General features: G+C 40.9%; 1 protein-coding gene across 3 annotated transcripts; it reads right to left on the reverse strand.

Moving 5' to 3' along the window:
• Nucleotides 1-966: 966 nt before the first annotated feature.
• Nucleotides 967-16,328, reverse strand: DDX24 (DEAD-box helicase 24). 3 transcript variants are annotated; one of them, XM_084287360.1, is made up of 9 exons: nt 16,252-16,328; nt 15,240-15,983; nt 12,000-12,377; nt 10,382-10,535; nt 9,481-9,996; nt 7,226-7,301; nt 6,455-6,643; nt 3,879-4,008; nt 967-2,135 (listed from the first exon to the last, which is right to left on the reverse strand). In XM_084287360.1, the coding sequence occupies exons 2-9, from the start codon at nt 15,964-15,966 to the stop codon at nt 1,903-1,905; spliced, it is 2,403 nt and encodes an 800-aa protein (XP_084143486.1). In that variant the 5' UTR covers nt 15,967-15,983; nt 16,252-16,328; the 3' UTR covers nt 967-1,902. The 3 variants fall into 3 exon arrangements, with proteins under 3 accessions (XP_084143486.1, XP_084143488.1, XP_084143487.1); XM_084287362.1 differs by having other exon boundaries at nt 967-2,131; nt 3,875-4,008; XM_084287361.1 differs by having other exon boundaries at nt 16,219-16,287.
• Between the last annotated feature and the right edge of the window lie 2,872 nt (nt 16,329-19,200).

A 19,200-nucleotide genomic window follows, 5' to 3' on the forward strand; every position in this document is an offset into this window, starting at 1 on the left:
AGCAATGATGGAGAAGAATACTCTCATTATCCTCCAGTTCAGTTCTTCCTGTCATCATGTGGAATTATAAATTGCCAAACTGTTCCACCTCATGCAGATTTTCAGACAAGGGAGGGATGCAGAGCTCTAGTGTCAGGACTCGGCCTTGATTTTGTCTGATGAATCGCAGGCAGAAATGTATCACAAGACACATAAAAGGCCCACCTATTCTTCAGTCCTTCAGGGATGCAAAAAGCAATGAACATTTTCTTTCCATAGCTTAAAAACTTGATTAAAATGGTACAGAAAAAAAAAAAAAAAGAACGACACAGGGCATGCTCGCCTTTGCTCAGTTTCATTTTTTCAGATCTCCTTGCAAGATGCTTTCTTTAAATTTGTAGTTTTTCAGATGTCACAGAGACTGCAAAGATGTTTTGTCTTCTCACATGGGTAAGGATAAAGAGCCTTACAACGTCTCCCCCCTCCCCAAAGGACATCAGACGAAGTGTATTGCCAGAAAAGCTTCATATAAAATTGATAAGCTCTGTACGCTTATGATTGTCACATCTCTTCCTCAGTAATGCAAGGCAGCAAGTGAGAGAAAAGCCCCTGCCAGAGATGGTGGGAGCAGGAGAGTCAATTATTTATAAAGATGAAAGAGCAAAGAGCTTCCTACTCTCCCAAAACCAACAAGTGGTTGGTGGAGACACTTAACTCCATAGGTAAATTTCTCTTTGACTAGTTGAGTCAGTTGTTGCCTCCTAGCAGGGCAGTCACAATGATTCAATACAAGACACAAAAACTTCGCTCAGTCTAGAGCTGGCAGGTGACTGTTTTCTGTGCTCCCACCAATACAGATGTCACTGCTGTGTCTTACCTTTTGGGTGCTTCTCCCCTGAATTTCTTCTCCTCGATTGCTAAATGCAAAGGGAAAGCTATGAGAAATTTAGAAATTCCAAGGAATTGAAAGCAGACACAGACTTTGGGTTTTATACCAAATATAATTTAACAAGAATTCAAAATACGATTTTCTTACATAGTTTAAAAAACATTTTTAGAAAGTATTTGCCCAGGTCAGGATAAAATGATTCAGAAGTACAATCATCAGGAAACGCTCTTCATAAATGACATTTCATATCATCATCTTTTCCAACAGAAAAAGGTCGTGATTCAAACATGTTTTCAAACAGACTTAACTTGAGATACTAATTGATAACATGCTGAATAGCAACACTCATTCCTGAAAAGTCTGCCTGGATGGCATATCTCCCAAGGTCAGTCCTGGATTACTGCCACCTTGTGTTTTTTTTTCCAACATTCTTAAACATAGTAACAAAAGGAATAATGGAATTAGACACAGTGGATAACAGAACTGAGAAACAGTATCAGAGGGGAAAGCAAACTGGGACAGATTCACATAACTACAATTCTAGCCTTCCTGGTAACACTACCTGTATTTACTGCCTTTCTCACTGAACTGACTGCAGTAACAGCCAAATCTGCCATTAACAGCAGCTCAGATTGTCCCCCACATAAAGCCTACCTTCCCCTTTAATAACACTAAAATTCAAATCAAGTTACATTAGAGTATGTCCACAGTGAGTTTTACCCGGTACTTCCACCTGCCTTATAAAAAGAAGCAATGAACAGAACTATCTCAAAACTAATTAAATTCTATTAATATGGACAGTAAGAAAAAGGATGTCAGAAAATAAGACTGAAGACGGGATTCAAGAGTAACTAATCACGTGTTAACAGTGCCCTTTAGATCAACATTTTGCTGTGTGCCTGCACAACCAAGACACAGGAATCATCCCTTGATACTATGTGTTTTCTAGCTGAGCTCCTGCATAAGAACTATCAGCCTTGATAAGACTAGTCCTTGATTCCATCACAGCAGGAGATCTTGCTTAGTTATCTGATTTAATTTTTTTTTGATTTATTCTTCCTGGCTTGTTGTTTAGACACGGTACCCAAAGCAGATTCTGAACTGCCCACTGAGGTCTGAGGCAGGAGGAGTTTTCCAGACTGTGTTGGATACTTGGTTTTCATAAAGACTTTGAACAGTGGCTGGGACAGCATATGTTTCAGTTGTTTCTTCATTCCCTTCAGCATCTTTTGCTTCTGGCTTTCTTCTTGCTCACTAGTTTTTCTTCCTTGGGAAGGAAAATCAAAGATACAGAATGTTACAACAACAGAAGAACTTGCACTGGCCTGTTTCATCTGCCTTTAGCATCTGCCCCTACTGCTACAAATCTCTCTCCAACAAAACCGCTCAACTCCAATGAAGTTTTCCAGTCATCTGTGACATTTCTAGATCACCTGAGGTTGTCCACAAGAAAAACAAGTAAGAATAAACATGACTGAGTAGCTCTATCCTAGGTAACAATCTGCTAAATCATTCACTTGACTTGCAACCCAGAGCATTCTCTCAGGAACAAAAAGAAAAGGGGTCGAGAAGACAAAATATTAACTGAGGGTTTCCAGCTCTGGCAGAAACTTCTCCTTTGTAAGTTGTTACCTTATGTGAGCCTCATTTCAACACCTGTTAAGTGGGAAGCCCTTTCTTCCTTATACATAAAAAAAAAAAAAAACAATGAGATGGCCAGATTTAATAGCGTAGAAGGAAGGGCACTAAAGAGACCTGAGATAGTTCACAGGATCAGAAGTCTGATCTGGAGGGAATAAATGAAATTAAGGTTATCTGTAATGTAAATTGAAAGGACATTACTACATCCTTTGTAACAATGTAAGAAGCCTTTTATTTATGGGAAGTATGACTAAGACTTTCATTTGTTTCCAACAAGCTATGGAAGAATTGGAGACTGAATAACTGCATGAATCTGGCAAGATTCTGGGTGGCAATTACAAAGTGCTTCACTGAAGAGCCGCAACTAACTTGCATTAGTTGTGCTGTTTTGAAACTTATCTCAAAGTACAGAATACTCAGATTATGTCAAAACAGACAGGGTGCTAATTATCTGAGAGCACTGCTGAACAGTTTGGACAGATCTGATTAGTCTTTGCTTGCAAAGTGGTAGAAAACAAGCTAGTCTATGGACAAAAGAAGGGGGAAAATATATATATCTGACCACGCTTTAAGGTTCAGGCATCTCTGCATTAAGCAGCTACCAGGATAGAGGCAGCTTAAGCTGAAGTGACCCAGGCAGCAACTCCATTCAGTACACCTTCTGGACTGGTAGGAAATTATACCTTCAGCTCATAAAATTGGAACACAGTGTGGCATTTAACAGTCCATCTAAGGAGTGCAAAGCTTCATGGCATTCAACTAATAGGCACCTGTAGCTGCACAGCCTTATGTATTCCCCCAGGCACAGCCTGCAGAATATTTAATCTTAAAGTACAAGAAAATATTATAGTTCTAACACACCAACTGAAACCTCAACAACTTGCATATCACTATTCGACACTTAGCCCACACAATTCAACCCACATAAGGCTCACATAATTTTTGGTATTTGCCAGCGTTTCCTGGGTGTTCCTCCACAGCGCTGCCTGGCTCCTGTCCTGCTGCTTGACTACAGGGGGATGGGAGAAATGAACAGGAGGGGATAAGTAGCTTTTTCTTTGACACAGAGGGGAAGAGACTCCCACAGGACATACTGAACCATTAGAATACCTTTAAAAGGTTCCACAAGTTAAGCTATCCTATGTTGCGTAGACTTGTCTGTCTTGCCACAACTCATTCCCTCACTGCAGCACTACTACACAACCATCCTGAAAACACTAGCAATGCCGCATACTAAGAAGTAACGCTGCTTTACTTCCCCTTCTGCCCTGCAGGGTTTAAAAGTTCTTCTGCCACGGTGGCACTCCTTTTGGACACCAGTGCTATACAGGACTAACTGAGCACACCCATAACAAGCATTACTACTTGCCCATAAAGAGGTCGTCATCGAGATCAACTTCAAGAGCCTCTGCAGCTTGCTGGAGCCAAGAATCGTGTTGCTTTGCTCGGCTATTGAAAAATTCTGCCTTCTCAATCTGCCGTGCCAAATTCATCCGCTCCTGCAACAAAAGCGCGTTGCAGACATTTCAATCAGGTTTAAATGTGGGGGACTCTAGCAGAATCTGTGTTTGTGTCGTGGTTTAACCCGGCCGGCAGCTAAACACCACGCAGCCGTTCGCTCACCCTCCCCCCTCCCTCTCTGGGACGGGGGAGAGAAATGGAAAGTGAAGCCCGTGAGTTGAGATAAAGACAGTTTAATAAGACAGGAAAATAATAATAACAAAATAATAACAACAACAACAACAATAATAATAATAATAATAATAATACAATGGTGATAATAGGAAAGTAATAATAATATGTACAAACAAGTGATGCACAACGCAATTGCTCACCACCCGCTGACCGATGCCCAGCCTAACCCCGAGCAGTCCGGCCCCCTCCCCCCGGCTAGCCACCCCTATATATTGTTTAGCATGACGTCAGATGGTATGGAATACCCCTTTGGCTAGTTTGGGTCACCTGTCCTGGGTCTGTCCCCTCCCAGCTCTTACTGCACCCCCAGCCTGCCTGTTGGCAGGACAGAACGAAAGGCTGAGATGTCCTTGGCTTGGTATAAGCACTGCTCTGCAACAATTAAAACATCGGGGTATAATCAGCACTCTTCTCATCCTAAGCCAAAACACAGCATTCCACCAGCTACTAGGAAGAAAATTAATTCTGTTCTAACTGAAACCAGGACAGTTTGAAAACATGCATTACAATGCAACTGAGGTGTCAGCCATGCAGAGAGACAGATGTGTTTGTTCCCTACTGCTGTCCCAGCTGACAGCCTATGTAATACAGACATGTCGTTTACCAAAGCTTTTTCCTTCTTCAGATATCCATGACTGAATTTGACTCCTAAAATATCTCAACTTCTAAACATCACTGAATGTTAGCACCTCATTCTTTAAAGGAATTGTTGTAAACACTTCAGAGACATCAGGGACAGATCACCAATCATTTCCAAGTATAGCTGGATCTTAAAAGTTACCAGTTTCAGCAATGGGGGACAGCCACTAGCTTCATGCTAGTCTGAAGAACCAAGTTCCTGCAGGTCACACACGTTTTCAAAAATGTACCTGACTTTGTTTAGGCATAGGACAAAATGTTCCATCCCTCTTTCCAGCTGCTCATATGTGGAATGAAGATGTCCAGCAAACCTAACCTGACCTGCAGCCTCCCAGCTGGGCCAAGCTGTCTTAAATAGCTAATTTGTTACGGAAAGAAAATCTGCACTGACATTAAATAATAAATCAACTTAGCAACAACTTCTGCTGTTTGGAATGTGCCTGCGGTTGCACAAAAACTGTGTGCAGGACTCCCTTACGAGCCCAAATGAGTAGCTGGGTGCTGCACAGTTACAGCACCACCCGAAACTGCGAAAACAATTAAAACAGCAGAAACAAGAAATTAATCTTGTAATTGACTAATAAAACAAGTCAATGACATCTCCTAAGATCATTACAAGGAATTCTAAATAGCTTTTCCATCTTTGTTAAATTTGAGTCCTTTTTTGGTCTTTTCTCTACCATGGTTCGCCAATTCTATTCCTTTGAAGTGTGAAATTCCTTCTGATTTTTTACAACTTGAATGAAGGCAGGCAGAACCAGGGAAGAGAGTGCAAAATGGACAGACATAAAGAACTAGCAGCACTATGAGTCCCAATTACAAGGGCTTTGTGATTAAGCCAAGGGCAAAGTGTAAATGACACCTGACCATGCGAAGGCCCTAGGAGGATAGAGTTCTGTAATTACAATTAGAAAGACACCTTACCTGGGGAAAGGAGCACTATTATGGAGAGAAGAGAGTGAGATGATAGCAGGAAAATTTAAGTGTGGGAAAAACATTTACCTGCCCATTAATTGGCAGAGCATGAAAACTGCCAAGAGCTACTCATGAAGAAATGCTGAAGGGACCCCTGCAAGAGCACTCTCAAAACAAGGTATTTTTTCAGTAAGCAGAAACATTGCTTTCTGAAACGTACTGTTTTGTAAATCCTAACCACTGTACATCTTGGGAGTTACTGAATTCTCCTTGGCTAAAAAAGGGAAACATACCGGGTTCTGACCAGGTTCAATGGCAGACAAACCCCACTGAAGATCCTGTTCTAGTATACAAGTATTCCTAACAGAGACTTTAAACAACTTAACATCCCAGCTTCCCAGCCACCAAGCATACACACCTCCCTGTACTATTTTTGGGAATCTAGTCATGAGAAGCTCTATGCAATGACAGGCAAGAAAAATATAAGTGTTGTTTATGTCTGAACACTTTTCTTGGGCCAGTTATTGAGGAGAAACAACAAATATTGGTTTAAAAAGATAAAATGTGATTTTTCAAATCCAGGTCCTGAAGAGTAAAGTTCATCTGAAACCTGGAAAGAACGTGATGGGCAATGCAGTAATGTAAGCAAGCAAGTAAGCAACTACTCAGGCTGCAAATAGATTGATGTTTCTTTACCTTGATACAAGTCATATACTTGGTTTCAACTGGGAAAAATGGCAGCTCTTCACTCTTCTCCAAGGTTTTATAAATCTTCCTAAAATTGATCAAGTCATCAGGGCCGATCAACAATAAGCTAAGGCCTTCATTGGCAGCTCGGGCTGTTCTGCCGCTTCTGTGTACGTACAACTCAGAAGTGCGAGGGACCTGCAAAACATCAGACAAATGATGAAGCTGGCCAAGGGAGCTTACCAGCAGCTTGTCATTCTTTGGCCAAGAGACTGCCACATAGTACCAGGCCTTATGATAAATTGCTTTCTATATGCACATGGCACATTGCATGTAACACAGCTGAAGGTAAGTGTGAAAGATGTTGCCTTGGGACACTTTTTGTTACCTGGCCTAGTATTTTTGTAACAGATTATGCCAGGAAGTCTTCTCCTAACTTCTGACTCTGACATTTCATTTGCAAAGCAGGAAAAAAATGTATGCGTGTATGTATCCTTAAAGAAGAGCTTTAAGGGTGAGTCATGTGACACCTCTGGGTTTCAAAGTTAAGAAAAAAGCAAGGAGAATCATATCTGTTATGTCATTTCTTGTATACAATCGCACATTTATAATGACAGTCACTGTAGCAGTGGTACAAAGCACTACAGGACAGTTTAATTAAAGATGATTAAATCCTTATACTCTTAATACAGGACTGAGATTCAGAGCTTTATAGTCTTTGGGTTGCTAGTAAAAGAAACTTACTCAAAACCAATATAGTAAAAGCAAAAGACATTTAACCTGGTAGTGGATGACATGCTGCACGTTGGGAATGTCAAGACCACGAGCTGCAACATCTGTTGTCAGGAGGACACAGCTGAGAAAGTGATAATATTTAATGAACATAAAATTGAAGAGTAAACCATCTGCCAAGAAATGTATAATACATGACCCTGAATTCTACCACAGCAATTTAAGGAATAAATTTGTACTATATCATCTGCTAGAAATACGCTATTTGTTTGCCCTTACAGAAAATGATACCCAATATTACCTTACAGGCCGTCTTGAAACAGAAACTCTTACAGTAAAAGAAATAACATAAATGTTACCTTCAGCAGGTTCATTCTGTTTCTAATAATGAAATTCCCTACCTTGTTGTATCCTGTTTTCATAAGCTTTTATTCTCAGGAATTCACAGGAAATAGCATAAATCACTATTCACCAACCATATCCAACCCCTTGGCAGGGGGGAGTAAAAGCACTCCCTCAGTACCTTTTTCAGTGCTCTGCCCAGACTGGATTTAAAAATATCATTAGTTTGGTATGACAATAGCATTAACGACAGTTATCTTTTGGCAGGACATAAAGGCTATTACACATTTCACCAGCTGAGAAAATCACCTTATTATTAACATTATAGATTTAATTAACACTTTTGGGGGCTGAAGTGTCTTCTACCAAGTCATACTCAATTTCTTTACATAAATTAAAAACTAGAAATATAAGGTGGTTATTCTGTTCTAATAATTAGTATTTCCCTTCACCCCTAGAAATAAAGTACTCCTCAGAAAAGTCATTCTTTTATATAAAAGACTGTTACAGAGACAGAAGTCTGCCTAGGGTATGGAGCAATTTGTTCATTAAAAAAAAAAAAAAAAAAAAAAAAAAAAAAAAAAAAAAAAAACCCTCCCAGCAGCCGAAAAGAGTTATTTGTAGGTAGCATGAATTTGTTAAGATTTTATGGCATCTGACTGCATACCCTATGGCTACAAGGTTCAAAGCAGAAATAAACAGAAAATTCCATGGTGTGCATTCTGCAAGAGGCCGTTATAGATGCTTCTTGCCTTGTTATAGTTGTTATAGTTGCTTCTTGCCTTGAAAATCTGAAAATGCTCGGCCTGGCCTACACCAAGGCTATTGAAACTACATTTTGCCAATGGATACTGCAGATCTATCATGACAATACAATCTGCTTCCACTGCCCGAGTCTATTACTGTGGTACACGTTCCAGCACAATCAGACAGCACGCAGTACTTTGCACCAGTACTAAGCTGTGAGGCTTCTTGCTTACTGAAGTGTTGAGAACACACACCTGCCTCCCAAAGGCTGTTTCAAAGCCAGAAGGAAACAATCATTGTTAAAATGACCCAATAGGCATGCCTGGGCAAATCTGACAGCCCACTGCTGCTGAAAGGCACAACTGCCTCTTCACATTGCTCTATGATACTTTGACCCTCAGGAAGCTAATTCATCTAAGAAAACCTGCAAAAGCATAACCCAGCAAAAAGTGATTTACTTTTTGATAGTTTTGTGAGAGGAGCCAACTTACAGGAGCTGGAGAGCTAAGGTAGAGGGCCTGAGGGAATGTGCAGGATGATTATAAAAGCATATAGATGAGAACAGGGTAAATGACAACTCCTTCAGGAATAAAGACCCTCTGGATCCCTGAGTAATTCAGACTCCAAGGGACCTCAGGAGGACTCCAGCCCAATCTTGTGTTCTAAGTTGGATGAGCTACATGGCTGTGACCAGGTTGTTCATGGCTTTATCCAATCAAGCCCTTAAAACCCCCCAAGAACGAACAGTCTCCTCCAATGCCTGTCTGTTCTTACAGAGACAGCTCTTTCTTGCACCCAGTCTGAAGCTCTCTTATTTCAACTTGTGCCTGTTGTCTCCCATCCTCCCACCATGCACCACTGTGAAAAGCCTGGCTCTGTCTTCTTGATTATCTTAAGGCACTGGAGGGCTGCCATTAGGTCCATGTTAAGCCTCCTCTTTTCTAGGTGACACAAGCCCAGTGCCCCCCATCCTCCCCTTACAGAGGCTTCTCAGCCATTTTGGTGACCCCTGTACTGAACTCAATCCATCTGAATGCCTCAGCCACCCTATGGACCCCATCCTTCATTGTCAGTAACTTTGGCTCAGGAACCAGGGACTTACATCCCCAGCCAACTCTCCAAACCTTCTCTTATAACATGGCTGTTTCCTCTCTTCTCCCCCCCATTCTTTACATGATTTTTCTCCTCTACTAGAAGCAGAACAATCAACTTACCTCTCTCGCTCAGCAAACCTTTCCAGGTTTTTTAACCTTTGCTTCTGGTGCATATTGGCATGCAAAGGAAGAGGATCACAATTTAAGATTGAGAGGAGAGAACTGAGGCGCTTTATACAGTCTATGCTGTTTGCAAAGACCATGGTTCTTCCTGGATACTGGAGAAGAAAGTAATAGAGATAATAGTCCTTCTCGTTTGTATCACAGTGGATTCTGGTCTCTGTCAGAGTTTCAACAGTAGCCTCTTTCCTTGTTAAGTCTATCACTTTTGGTTTGCCTTTTATTCCTACTTTTTCCATTAACATTTCTAGTTTGGTCTTCTTGTCCATTTTCTTAGCGTTCTTTTTCTGTAAAACTCTTGTGGGAGTCTGATGGACTAATGTCAGGGTGGCAGAAAAAACAAAAGTCTGTCGTTTAGGGTTATACTGTGAATCATTTAAGAGTTCCAGCAACTGAGACAGCTCTAAGAAATGACCTCTTTCAACCATTCGGTCTGCTTCATCAATCACAAGGCACCTGTCAAATAGAAAACTTACAGTATAAATAGAGTTGTGTGGATAAATACAAATCTGATATACTTCAAAAGAATCTTTCCTGATAAACACATAAGAAAAGATCTGTATGTACAACTCAAAGGAACAATAGATATCCTAGGGTAGCTACAACAGCCTTCCACATTTCTTTCTGAAAAAATGGGTTTCTAAAAGAAAAATAAGTTTTTTGTTACTGACTTTAACATTTCCCTCTCTCCACATAACCACTATGCACTAACCACTATACTCTGGCAATAAAGTAAGTTTATCTTACATAGTTTAAATTGCTTAATCAGTTAGTCAATGCAATCACTATATGCAGTGACACCCATTACAGCATTCAGCAGTTAGTCTAAAAGCACCTTTACCTGAGCTGCCGAAGATTGGAGAGATGTGGGTGTTTTGCTTTCACTAGTTCCCACAGACGGCCTGGGGTTGCAATTACAATTTCTGGCTTTCGATTCAGTACACGTTCTTGCTTCTGTGCGGCCATGCCTCCAACTAGAATTGCAGTCTTAATGCCTAGAAGATATAAATTATAGCCTTTGTTGAATTTATCAGTGAATATCTTTATATACATCCACTCAGAGAAGTGAGTTAAAAAAAGTCTATACCACAACTAGCATCAAGCCTCTCAGCCAGGACATTTGTGGGCTTCTATACAGCACTGTCAACATTAAGGCAATGCTGTCAACTTTGCAGAGAAATTCGTGTTAAAGGAAGACGTTAAAAATAAAGTAGTCCTTCTCCTAGTGCATATAATAGCCTTTCTTTTAGTGCACCTGTCTTCCAAAAGCAGCAATAATCATGTAGGTCTTCCACAGCCATTAGCTTTTTGTTTTACCTGTACTGCAGAAACTCCTGTTTTGTCAATTATATCCGTACGAGCAAGTTCCTGTTAGGAATAACCAGCAGGTCCCTCTAAGAATAAGAAAGGCATGTCTTACCCATTTGCTATGAAACATTTTTAACAAGGATGTTACTGCCTAATGGTTCTCTGGACTGCAGAGTGGTGCAGAAACCCTAAGCCAGTTTTAAGCAATTTGCTCAAGTACTAGAAATTTGGCTCGGGAAGCACAGACCCCACACGTAGCTTACTTCGTCCTACTTCTTCAGAGGATACACCAACACAAATGAGGAACTCAATGCTACTGTGCAAGTACTGTGCACAGCTTTATGTTAAGACAAAGCTAGCTCACATCAAAATTTTCTCTCCTGCTACAGCAACTGCACATCACTTGGGCAGCAGATTTGTATATACAAATTGCACCAATCCCTTCAGGACTGTACTGACATAAATTGATTATTTTAGGCTAGGAGTTAAAATTAGTGTTGTAATCAGCTGTAGACTGATGAGCACAGCAGGATACGTAGACACCAAAGGAAGATGCTCTTAAGCAGTTCACTGCAATCCATATCCTACGCTTGATGTTGTAAATAAACAACTGCTGCTGTTTGAGAAGAGGGGAGTTACTTCTCTATTCTCCCCATCTTTAGTAGTTTCACATCCTCACTCATTCCCTTAACAGATGTGCTGACCTCTGTTTGGATGAGAAAGGAGCAAGATGAAATTCCTTTCATCAACATACTACCCAGTAATATGCTGTGTTTGACTGCTGTTGCAGGTAAGTCAGACAATGTAGCAAAGCCTTCTACCCTTAAATTTTATTTTATTTTTATTTTTTATATATATATACATATATATAAACTGTTGCTTTGTATCTAGTATTGATTCTGTGCTTCCAAAGCCCAGGTCAATAGCTATTTGTACAAATAAACATTTTAAAGCAAAGTATCCCACATTGTTTACTTCCATGTGCATCTTTTTGAAGAATCTTGTTGCATTTCCCAAACATTACTGACTGTGAGCCCTAACCCTCCAAAAGCCACCCAATTTTATGTTGCGAAAAACTGTGGCACACATTCTGGCTCAACATCTGTGCCAAGCCCCAAACCCAGTGGACACAGCCCTTGTGGTCTACATACCTGTAAACTTTGTGACTGCATCGATGTGGTGTTTTACTTGCACAGCTAATTCTCTTGTGGGAGTAAGGACCAGTCCTAAAAGAGGTCTCTTTTTATGGAGACCAACAGCATGCCCCTTATCACTAGAATCAAATTCAGCATTTTCTAGCACCTTCACACAGCCTGTTGCAAATGATGCATCATCTTCATCTCCGCTATCTTCAACCTGCTGATGGGTTAGTTTTTCTGCTTCATCCTCATTTTCCCATCTTGTTTCATCATGATGCTGATGGGATTCTTTAGAAACGCTGTCATTTCTGCTCATTGAGCTGTTTGATTTTTGCCATTCCAGCACAGAGTGAATCATAGGAATTGCAAATGCAAGCGTTTTGCCACTTCCTAAGAAACAAACAAACAGAGTTAATACAGACTGACAAGACACGAAGGTTATTTGAAAAGATGAGAAAAGCAACAGCCAATCACACACTGTTCTTAAAACACAGTTGTAACCCACACAAACTCTTGATCTTTAGAAGACCAGAAACTTGTAATAGCATCTCTTCTCCTATTCCCTTCATACATCTTCTTGAGGTCACCAATAACATATTTCCTGGGGAATAAGTATTTTTTTTCTAGCAGGTCAGGCAGATTCATTTGTTCTGAAAGTAGTTTTAAAAAGCTGCAGTTGCAGCCAAGATCTTTTTAAAGAACTGTATGCCCGTAAGGAGAATACCATGCCCTAATTGACAGTTCTGATCAATGTTCTGCAAATAAAGGAATAACAAATGAGGCCAAGGACAAACTGGAAAGTACTTGAAGGATTCACTTCCATCTTTAATTCGTAGTAGTGTTTACCACTTTCTGAAAAACTGTATTTTGACATACTCCAGCCTCTAATTTCCTGATCCATCACAAGCTCAGATTTTTATAGTCAAAACACATACATCTGATTTAAAGAGATAAGGCATTCAACAGAGAAGGGGTTGTCAAAGAAAAAGAAGTGCTCCCCTAGCTATAATTTCTGGGGTTCACTGCACCAAACTGTGAGTCACATTCCTGACACATACTCCCTTCTGAATTATCTGCCACTAATAGAGATGTTAGGAGAATCCTGATAGCACAGCAACCTCAGCTAAGGTTCTCATAAACATCAGTTCATTAGTCATAAAAAAGCACACAGAGCACCATACACTATTACACTACTCCTGCAGCAGGCCACTGCTGGGAAGCAGTCCTCTGGAAATCTCATCTGTATTCCTTGAGCGGTATTTGTCTGTATTACAAGCCCACGGTGATTTGCCGAAGTCAGCAGTACAGTATTTTGTCTACTTGGAGGAGAGTCTTAATATTAGTACCATTAGCCTGACATTATGCTAACCTTGAATAACATACAACGCAGTCTGCCTGGTGCAAATGTCAGCACTGCACCCAGCCAGATTATGGCAGTAATACTCAGAACTAATCTGCAGACACCACATTCATTCAAATATTGAATAATCACCTCACAGGCCACGTTATCGTCACAACACACAGATCACATACGATAGTCTCACCTGCAACACTAGAACAGTGCATCTCAGTCCCCAGATCCTACAGCTCAAGCTAATGCATGCTCTCTTCAACAATTTTACATTGTAAAATTTTTGTAGAGTTTTCTTAGCTCAAAACCTCACTAGTTCTTCACCATGATTAAATTATAACGAACAGAACTAGTTAGCTTCACTGCAAAAAAGACTTGAAATGTCCTGTGTCTGATCCCCACCATATCAGAATCTTGCTATCCTCTCCTATGATGCTAATGAAAGGTGAAGAATAGTTCTTTCATTTGCCAGTGCCCTCCCTTAGGCCCAACGCTGAGGGAAGATGCATGATGTGGAAAACAGAATGGGAGAGTTTTAGATTCTCCCACCTGCAGCACTTTCTTAACAGACAATTGCTCACATCTCCTCTTAAGCTTCTGCAGGAACACTGAGACCCATTGGGCTCTCTAGAGGGAACCAGGCATTCTCTCATAAAAGAGCAAAATAAGTGAGCAAAACAGTCTTATTAGCTCAGGGTTATGCAAAATTAAGACAGCAAGAGCACAACCTGTTACTAACTGTGCTTTCCATTCCGCAGCTAGGGAGGGATTTGTTTTCCAGCACTGCCAAAATGGCACCTTTCTGCAGCACAAATACCGCATTTAATTTTTCAGTTCCATTTTCAAAAACACTCCCTGAGGGGCTTTCTAATCTTATTAAAGCCTAATAACACCAGCCTGGATTCTAATTAAAATAAAAATGCAAATGACTGCATAACTTATTAAATTAGTTACTATACCTTCATGCTCAAGAGCAGTAAATGGCTTTACAAGGCAAGTAGTGAGATAAGGCAACTGGAACAGATGAGAAGAGAGCAAAAGAATCCTTTAAACCACACAGCTTGCAATTGTGCTTCCTATTTTTATCTTTTATGGGAAAAACATGTTGTAGTGCCAGAGAAGACAAAACTTCAAAGGTGTTATCAGCAAAAAAGTTAGAGGGAAAGTAACGTTCAGAGACTTCATAATATTGTTTAGGTAAAACAGAAGCTGTAACAGATTTCACTAAGGCTAGCAATGCTCAAAGATAAAAGGCATGAGCTGGTCACAACCTGGACAAGAGACTGTTCCATTAACTTCAGCAGTACTACGTAATACTCTGAGCACAAGCACTGAGAATGGCTGCAACTAGTAACAACTTACAGCCCGAGTCCAGATTAAGGGCACTGTCTGGGCCTGTGTTGCTATGATAATGCTCTGATACACTGGGCCATACCCACTGTGATTAATGCTCTGCACCTGGTCTTTCTTACTTGCTTCTCCAAGCCAGTACCAAACCAGATCCAAAGAAGGCTGGCTCTCTTGCCTTGACAGGGACGTCCAAAAAAAGTAGGCTGTTGGACTATGACCCTGTTTCTTTCCTTAATTCCGCTGTTTGTAATGCATCACTTCGCAGCTCTTAAAATAAGAAAATTCGAGGAGGACCAGAGAAAGACAATTCTGTCAAAAGATAAAACCTCACTGAGACTTAAAAGTTATGCACATTCTACCTTGTAGAGCATTAAAATTTAGTAACTGGCAAACACAAAATATTCCATCTTTACCACGAACCATTACTAATATACTGTATACGCAGGATCCTCATACCCTTAACCTACATATAAAAATCTTAACAATAAGTAGCGTTTGAAGATGGAGATGGAAAACTCACTGCACGTACTACCAGTTTAATGGACTCATACCCGTTTCTGCAGCTCCAAGCACATCCATGTTATCCCGGATTGCAGAAGGCAAGGCTAGTGCTTGAATAGGTGTTGGAGCACTAAACCCCAGGTAACTCAAGGCCTTCAATACTGGTTTAGGTACAAACAGGTCTTTCCATGCGGACACATCAGCTTTGTGATCAGTTGAGGCAGATAAAACTTCTGTTGACCAATTTTTGAGTTTTTTAGAAGTGGTTACTGATGGAAGAGCTTCCTGATCTTGAGAGGTCTTATTTTTATCTACCTTCTTTTTCTTTTTCTTCACAGCACTTTTTGTGCTCGAAGTGCTCCCAGCTGTATGCCCACTGTCCTCACAATTTGCACCTTCGATTATTTCTTCGCATCTCGTCTCTTCATCAGCTGGCACATCAACTTCTGTTGCGTTAGTATCATCACTTGTACCTGTTTTGGTTTTCAAATCTTTGCCTTTCTTTTTCTTTTTGGGAGGGACGACAGGTTCTTCCTCCTCCTCGCTCCCATCTGAAAGACTCTTAACCTTTCTCTTCTGCCCACTTACTTGTCCCACTTTGTTAGAATTTACCAGCTTGTACTCTGTAAGTTCCTCCAGGCATACTATATCTCGAAACTGTTCATCAGCAAAGAGATTGGGGTCGATTTCCACCGTTTTCCATTTCCCTGTCACTGCAATACCCTTTCTTTTCAGTTTAACGGAAGATGTAAATCTCCTTCCTTTTTTGGCCTTCATTTTTACCTAAAAAGAAACTGAGAAGAGAAAAAAAAATAATAATTAAGGCGTCAGATCAGAAGAATTAAGATTACATTGACAATATTTAAAAAAATGGGGGGGAATGCGAGGCATAATTCTTCTAGTTTTAGAGAACCGTCCCAGCAGCAGGCACACGGGACAGACGCGGCCCCGCCGCGGGGCCGGGCGCTCCCTCAGGGCCTGGGCCCTGCGCACGACGGGCGCCCCCAGGCCCGTCCCGGCCGCCGTTACCGTCAGAGCCGTTACAGCCGTTAGAACCGTTACCGTCACTGCCGGTAACCGCCGCGTGCTCTCCCCGCGGGCGCCGCCATTACCCAGTGACGTCACTGCACGGCGCCCGCTGCGCCCTGCCGAAGGGGGGCGGTGTGCGCATGCGCGCCGCGGGGCAGGAGCCGGCGCTGGGGCGACCGGGGCTGGGTAGAGGCGGGGGCGGCCCCGCCCTGTTTCTGTCAGGGGCTGCGTTCGTCTCCCCGGCGCGTTAGGGGCTGTGCTGCTGTTTGATTAACTTCTGCTTGGTGAGACGCACTGGTGGAGCTCTGACAGAGAGAGAGGAAAATGTGTTTACCTTCCTGCCACTGAAAGGTTTCCTTCAAAACACAGTCATCACCTCCGTGGATTATTTCTGCATCATGATGTGCCTAATGCGGCTCGTTCAAGAAATAATGCACTAAGGGCCTCTTAAATTTCAACTCTGAAATTAGCACCTAAGGTTGAATGTCATCAGCGTTGGTCTTTCAATAAAAGCCTCGTTACTCATATTCGGTTGTGTGTTACTGCGTTCTTTATTATTCCCTGTTCAGAATGTGGGTGAAGTAACGTGGCTGGGAGGAAAGCTGCAAACAGCTCTCAACGCAAGCACACCGCTGGGGTCACGGCGTGATTCTTCCCTCCTCTGTCATCCAGTGCTCCTTGCGGCTTCAGCTTGGTGTAGGAAGAGGACGTCACAAATTACAGACTATGATAATGGAAGATTTTTATTTCTGCTGAAAGATTGGCAGATGCTCTGAGCAGCTTCTTTGCTGTGAGACATGGGGAAGAGAGAAAAATGGGAGATTTCAACGTAGGCAAGACTAGGGCGGTAGATTACAGTGCAATTACAGCAGCAATTACAATTATTTCTTCTCTGTGGTATCTGCAGGTGCTTCCTGGTTGTGTGACAAGATGGGAAAGTGGAAGTGTTTTTTTTTTTTTTTCCCCCTAATGTGTTAAGGCCAAGGAAAGAAATAAGCACATTAAATGTTTTCCAGGACAGTTTCAGTTCCAAGTAACCATTGTTAACGCCTCTGCCAATGCATAATATGAGGAACTATTTCCAATTCACATACTCATAAGCAATGCTAAAGAGCATATGAATTTTGCTGCTCTGTCCTCATATTCTGTAAGAAATGAGTTGAAACCAATGAGAGTCCTGAAGTGAGTTCAGGGAGCAGAATTTGATAGAGTTTAACCTGCGAACCTTATTTCTGTAGTGCTGAACTGGAGATACTGATGACTGCTAGAGCTAGCAAGCTGTAGAAGCTGTGACTGGATCTTCCCACCTAAGTTTAATGGGGGTTTCAGCAGTCTTCATGCATTTCTTCATGAAAAGTATTTTTCCATCCAGGTTGTGTAGAATCAAATTTAACGCTGAAAAATTCACTAGTTTAGAATTTTTCCACTTTATCTCTTTTTATTTTACTGAATATTAGCAAAAGAAAATTCTCAGAAGCAAAAGAGAGTAATTACTCTCAAATTTAGATGTGGTGGGCTTCTGAATAAAGAGTAAAAAATGTGGACAGTAGAGTTCTTACCAATATGTTGTCCTTAAATAGTTCCAGAGTTTGTAGATCTGTCCTGAAAGAAAGTTTTAACAGGATAATGACTTGCAAAACTATGCTGAATTATGCTTTTTAATGTAATTATGGGGATATTTTTACAGAGGATAGGAGTATTCTGGTTATTCCTCAAAAATCCATTTGTGGATGCAGCTGACTTCTTAATCTGTATTTCTATGTACTATTTGTAGACAAAGAGACAGAATTACAGTCCCTAAATCTTAATTTGAAAGAAGGCATATGACAATTTGTAATGAGCATGGAAGTTTAGAACAGTCTGCAGAAGAGGTGTCAACTCTTACTACCATGGCATCAACTTCTGTAAGGCATTGATATTCTGAGTTGCTTTGAAAAGGCATAACCAAAGGAACTAAACATTTGCTTAGTTTTCAAGTAACATTAATCTTCCTGAGTCTTTGTTACCTCAAAGTGACACAGCTTTGCTGTTTTGCGAGAAGCCTTTATCTACGAGAAGTGCATGTGTGTGTCCTACCAGAAAGACAGATGTTAAACAGTTGGTGAATACAATTCCATTACTGACAGTCCAAAGTGAGCTATTGGTTAAAAGGCCAATGGCAAACAAAGCTTCTCAAGGTCTGCTTTTCCTCCTAGGACTTCTTTAGATCAACAGTTATTGTGGATATTTTGAATTGAAGATCATAATGTGTATTACTAATAGTTGCAAACCATACCAGCTGTATGTTTGTATAACTCATGTCGTTACATACATATTTTATTATTTTATCAATAATATCCAAATGATTTAGGCCAATATGTCTGAGCGTGCAAGAGAAATTGAGAATATTGATGTCTTTATTACAAACCTTTATTTGACAACTGATCCTTCTATCCATCCCAACTGTAAACTTGTAGACCAGTAGCCCTGAGATCATGGATTAAGCCCTACTATGTGGTATTATATGTTAGACATTACATGTTCTGTGCATTAATATGTTGATGTTTTATAAAGTACAGAAGACTTCTCCTAGAGTAGGTCAAGCCAGAGATCTTTTTAACCTTTAATTCTGGGATAAGTGATACGGTAACTACATTCAGTGCCAGGAACTGCTGAATCTTCATGTGAAAGACTGATGCAGGTTTTCATTCAGTAATCACATCTGTAATGCTTTGGTTTACATGTATTTCTTGATTTTTCCTTTCTCTTGTGGGAACATCAGTATCTGCCTAACTACTGATCTTAATAGCCACTTCTGCTAATAAAGGAATGTCACCATGTAATGATTTATATTGGTACTGACCTTAAGGCACATTTTGCACATGAAGAGTATGTGGCCACTGGCCACTGGGGTACTTGAAACCTCTTGTGCTTTGCAGGCTGTAGAATTTGGTCTTCTGTCTTTCTGTTATGGAATTTCAGATTAGGCTGTCGCCCTGGCCC

This window comes from Netta rufina, assembly GCF_964035555.1.
Source record: "Netta rufina genome assembly, chromosome: 5".
Lineage (NCBI taxonomy): Eukaryota > Metazoa > Chordata > Aves > Anseriformes > Anatidae > Netta > Netta rufina.

Bases quoted from the DNA above. Each gene is read 5' to 3' on its own strand.
- DDX24 (XM_084287360.1), bottom strand. From the start codon at position 15,966: ATGAAGGCCAAAAAAGGAAGGAGATTTACATCTTCCGTTAAACTGAAA. The intron at 10,536-11,999 runs GTATGTAGACCA...TATATCTTCTAG, and splicing joins TGCAGTCACAAAGTTTACAG to GCATTAAGACTGCAATTCTA. The intron at 7,302-9,480 runs GTAAGTTGATTG...TCACTTTCTCAG, and splicing joins AGGTTTGCTGAGCGAGAGAG to CTGTGTCCTCCTGACAACAG.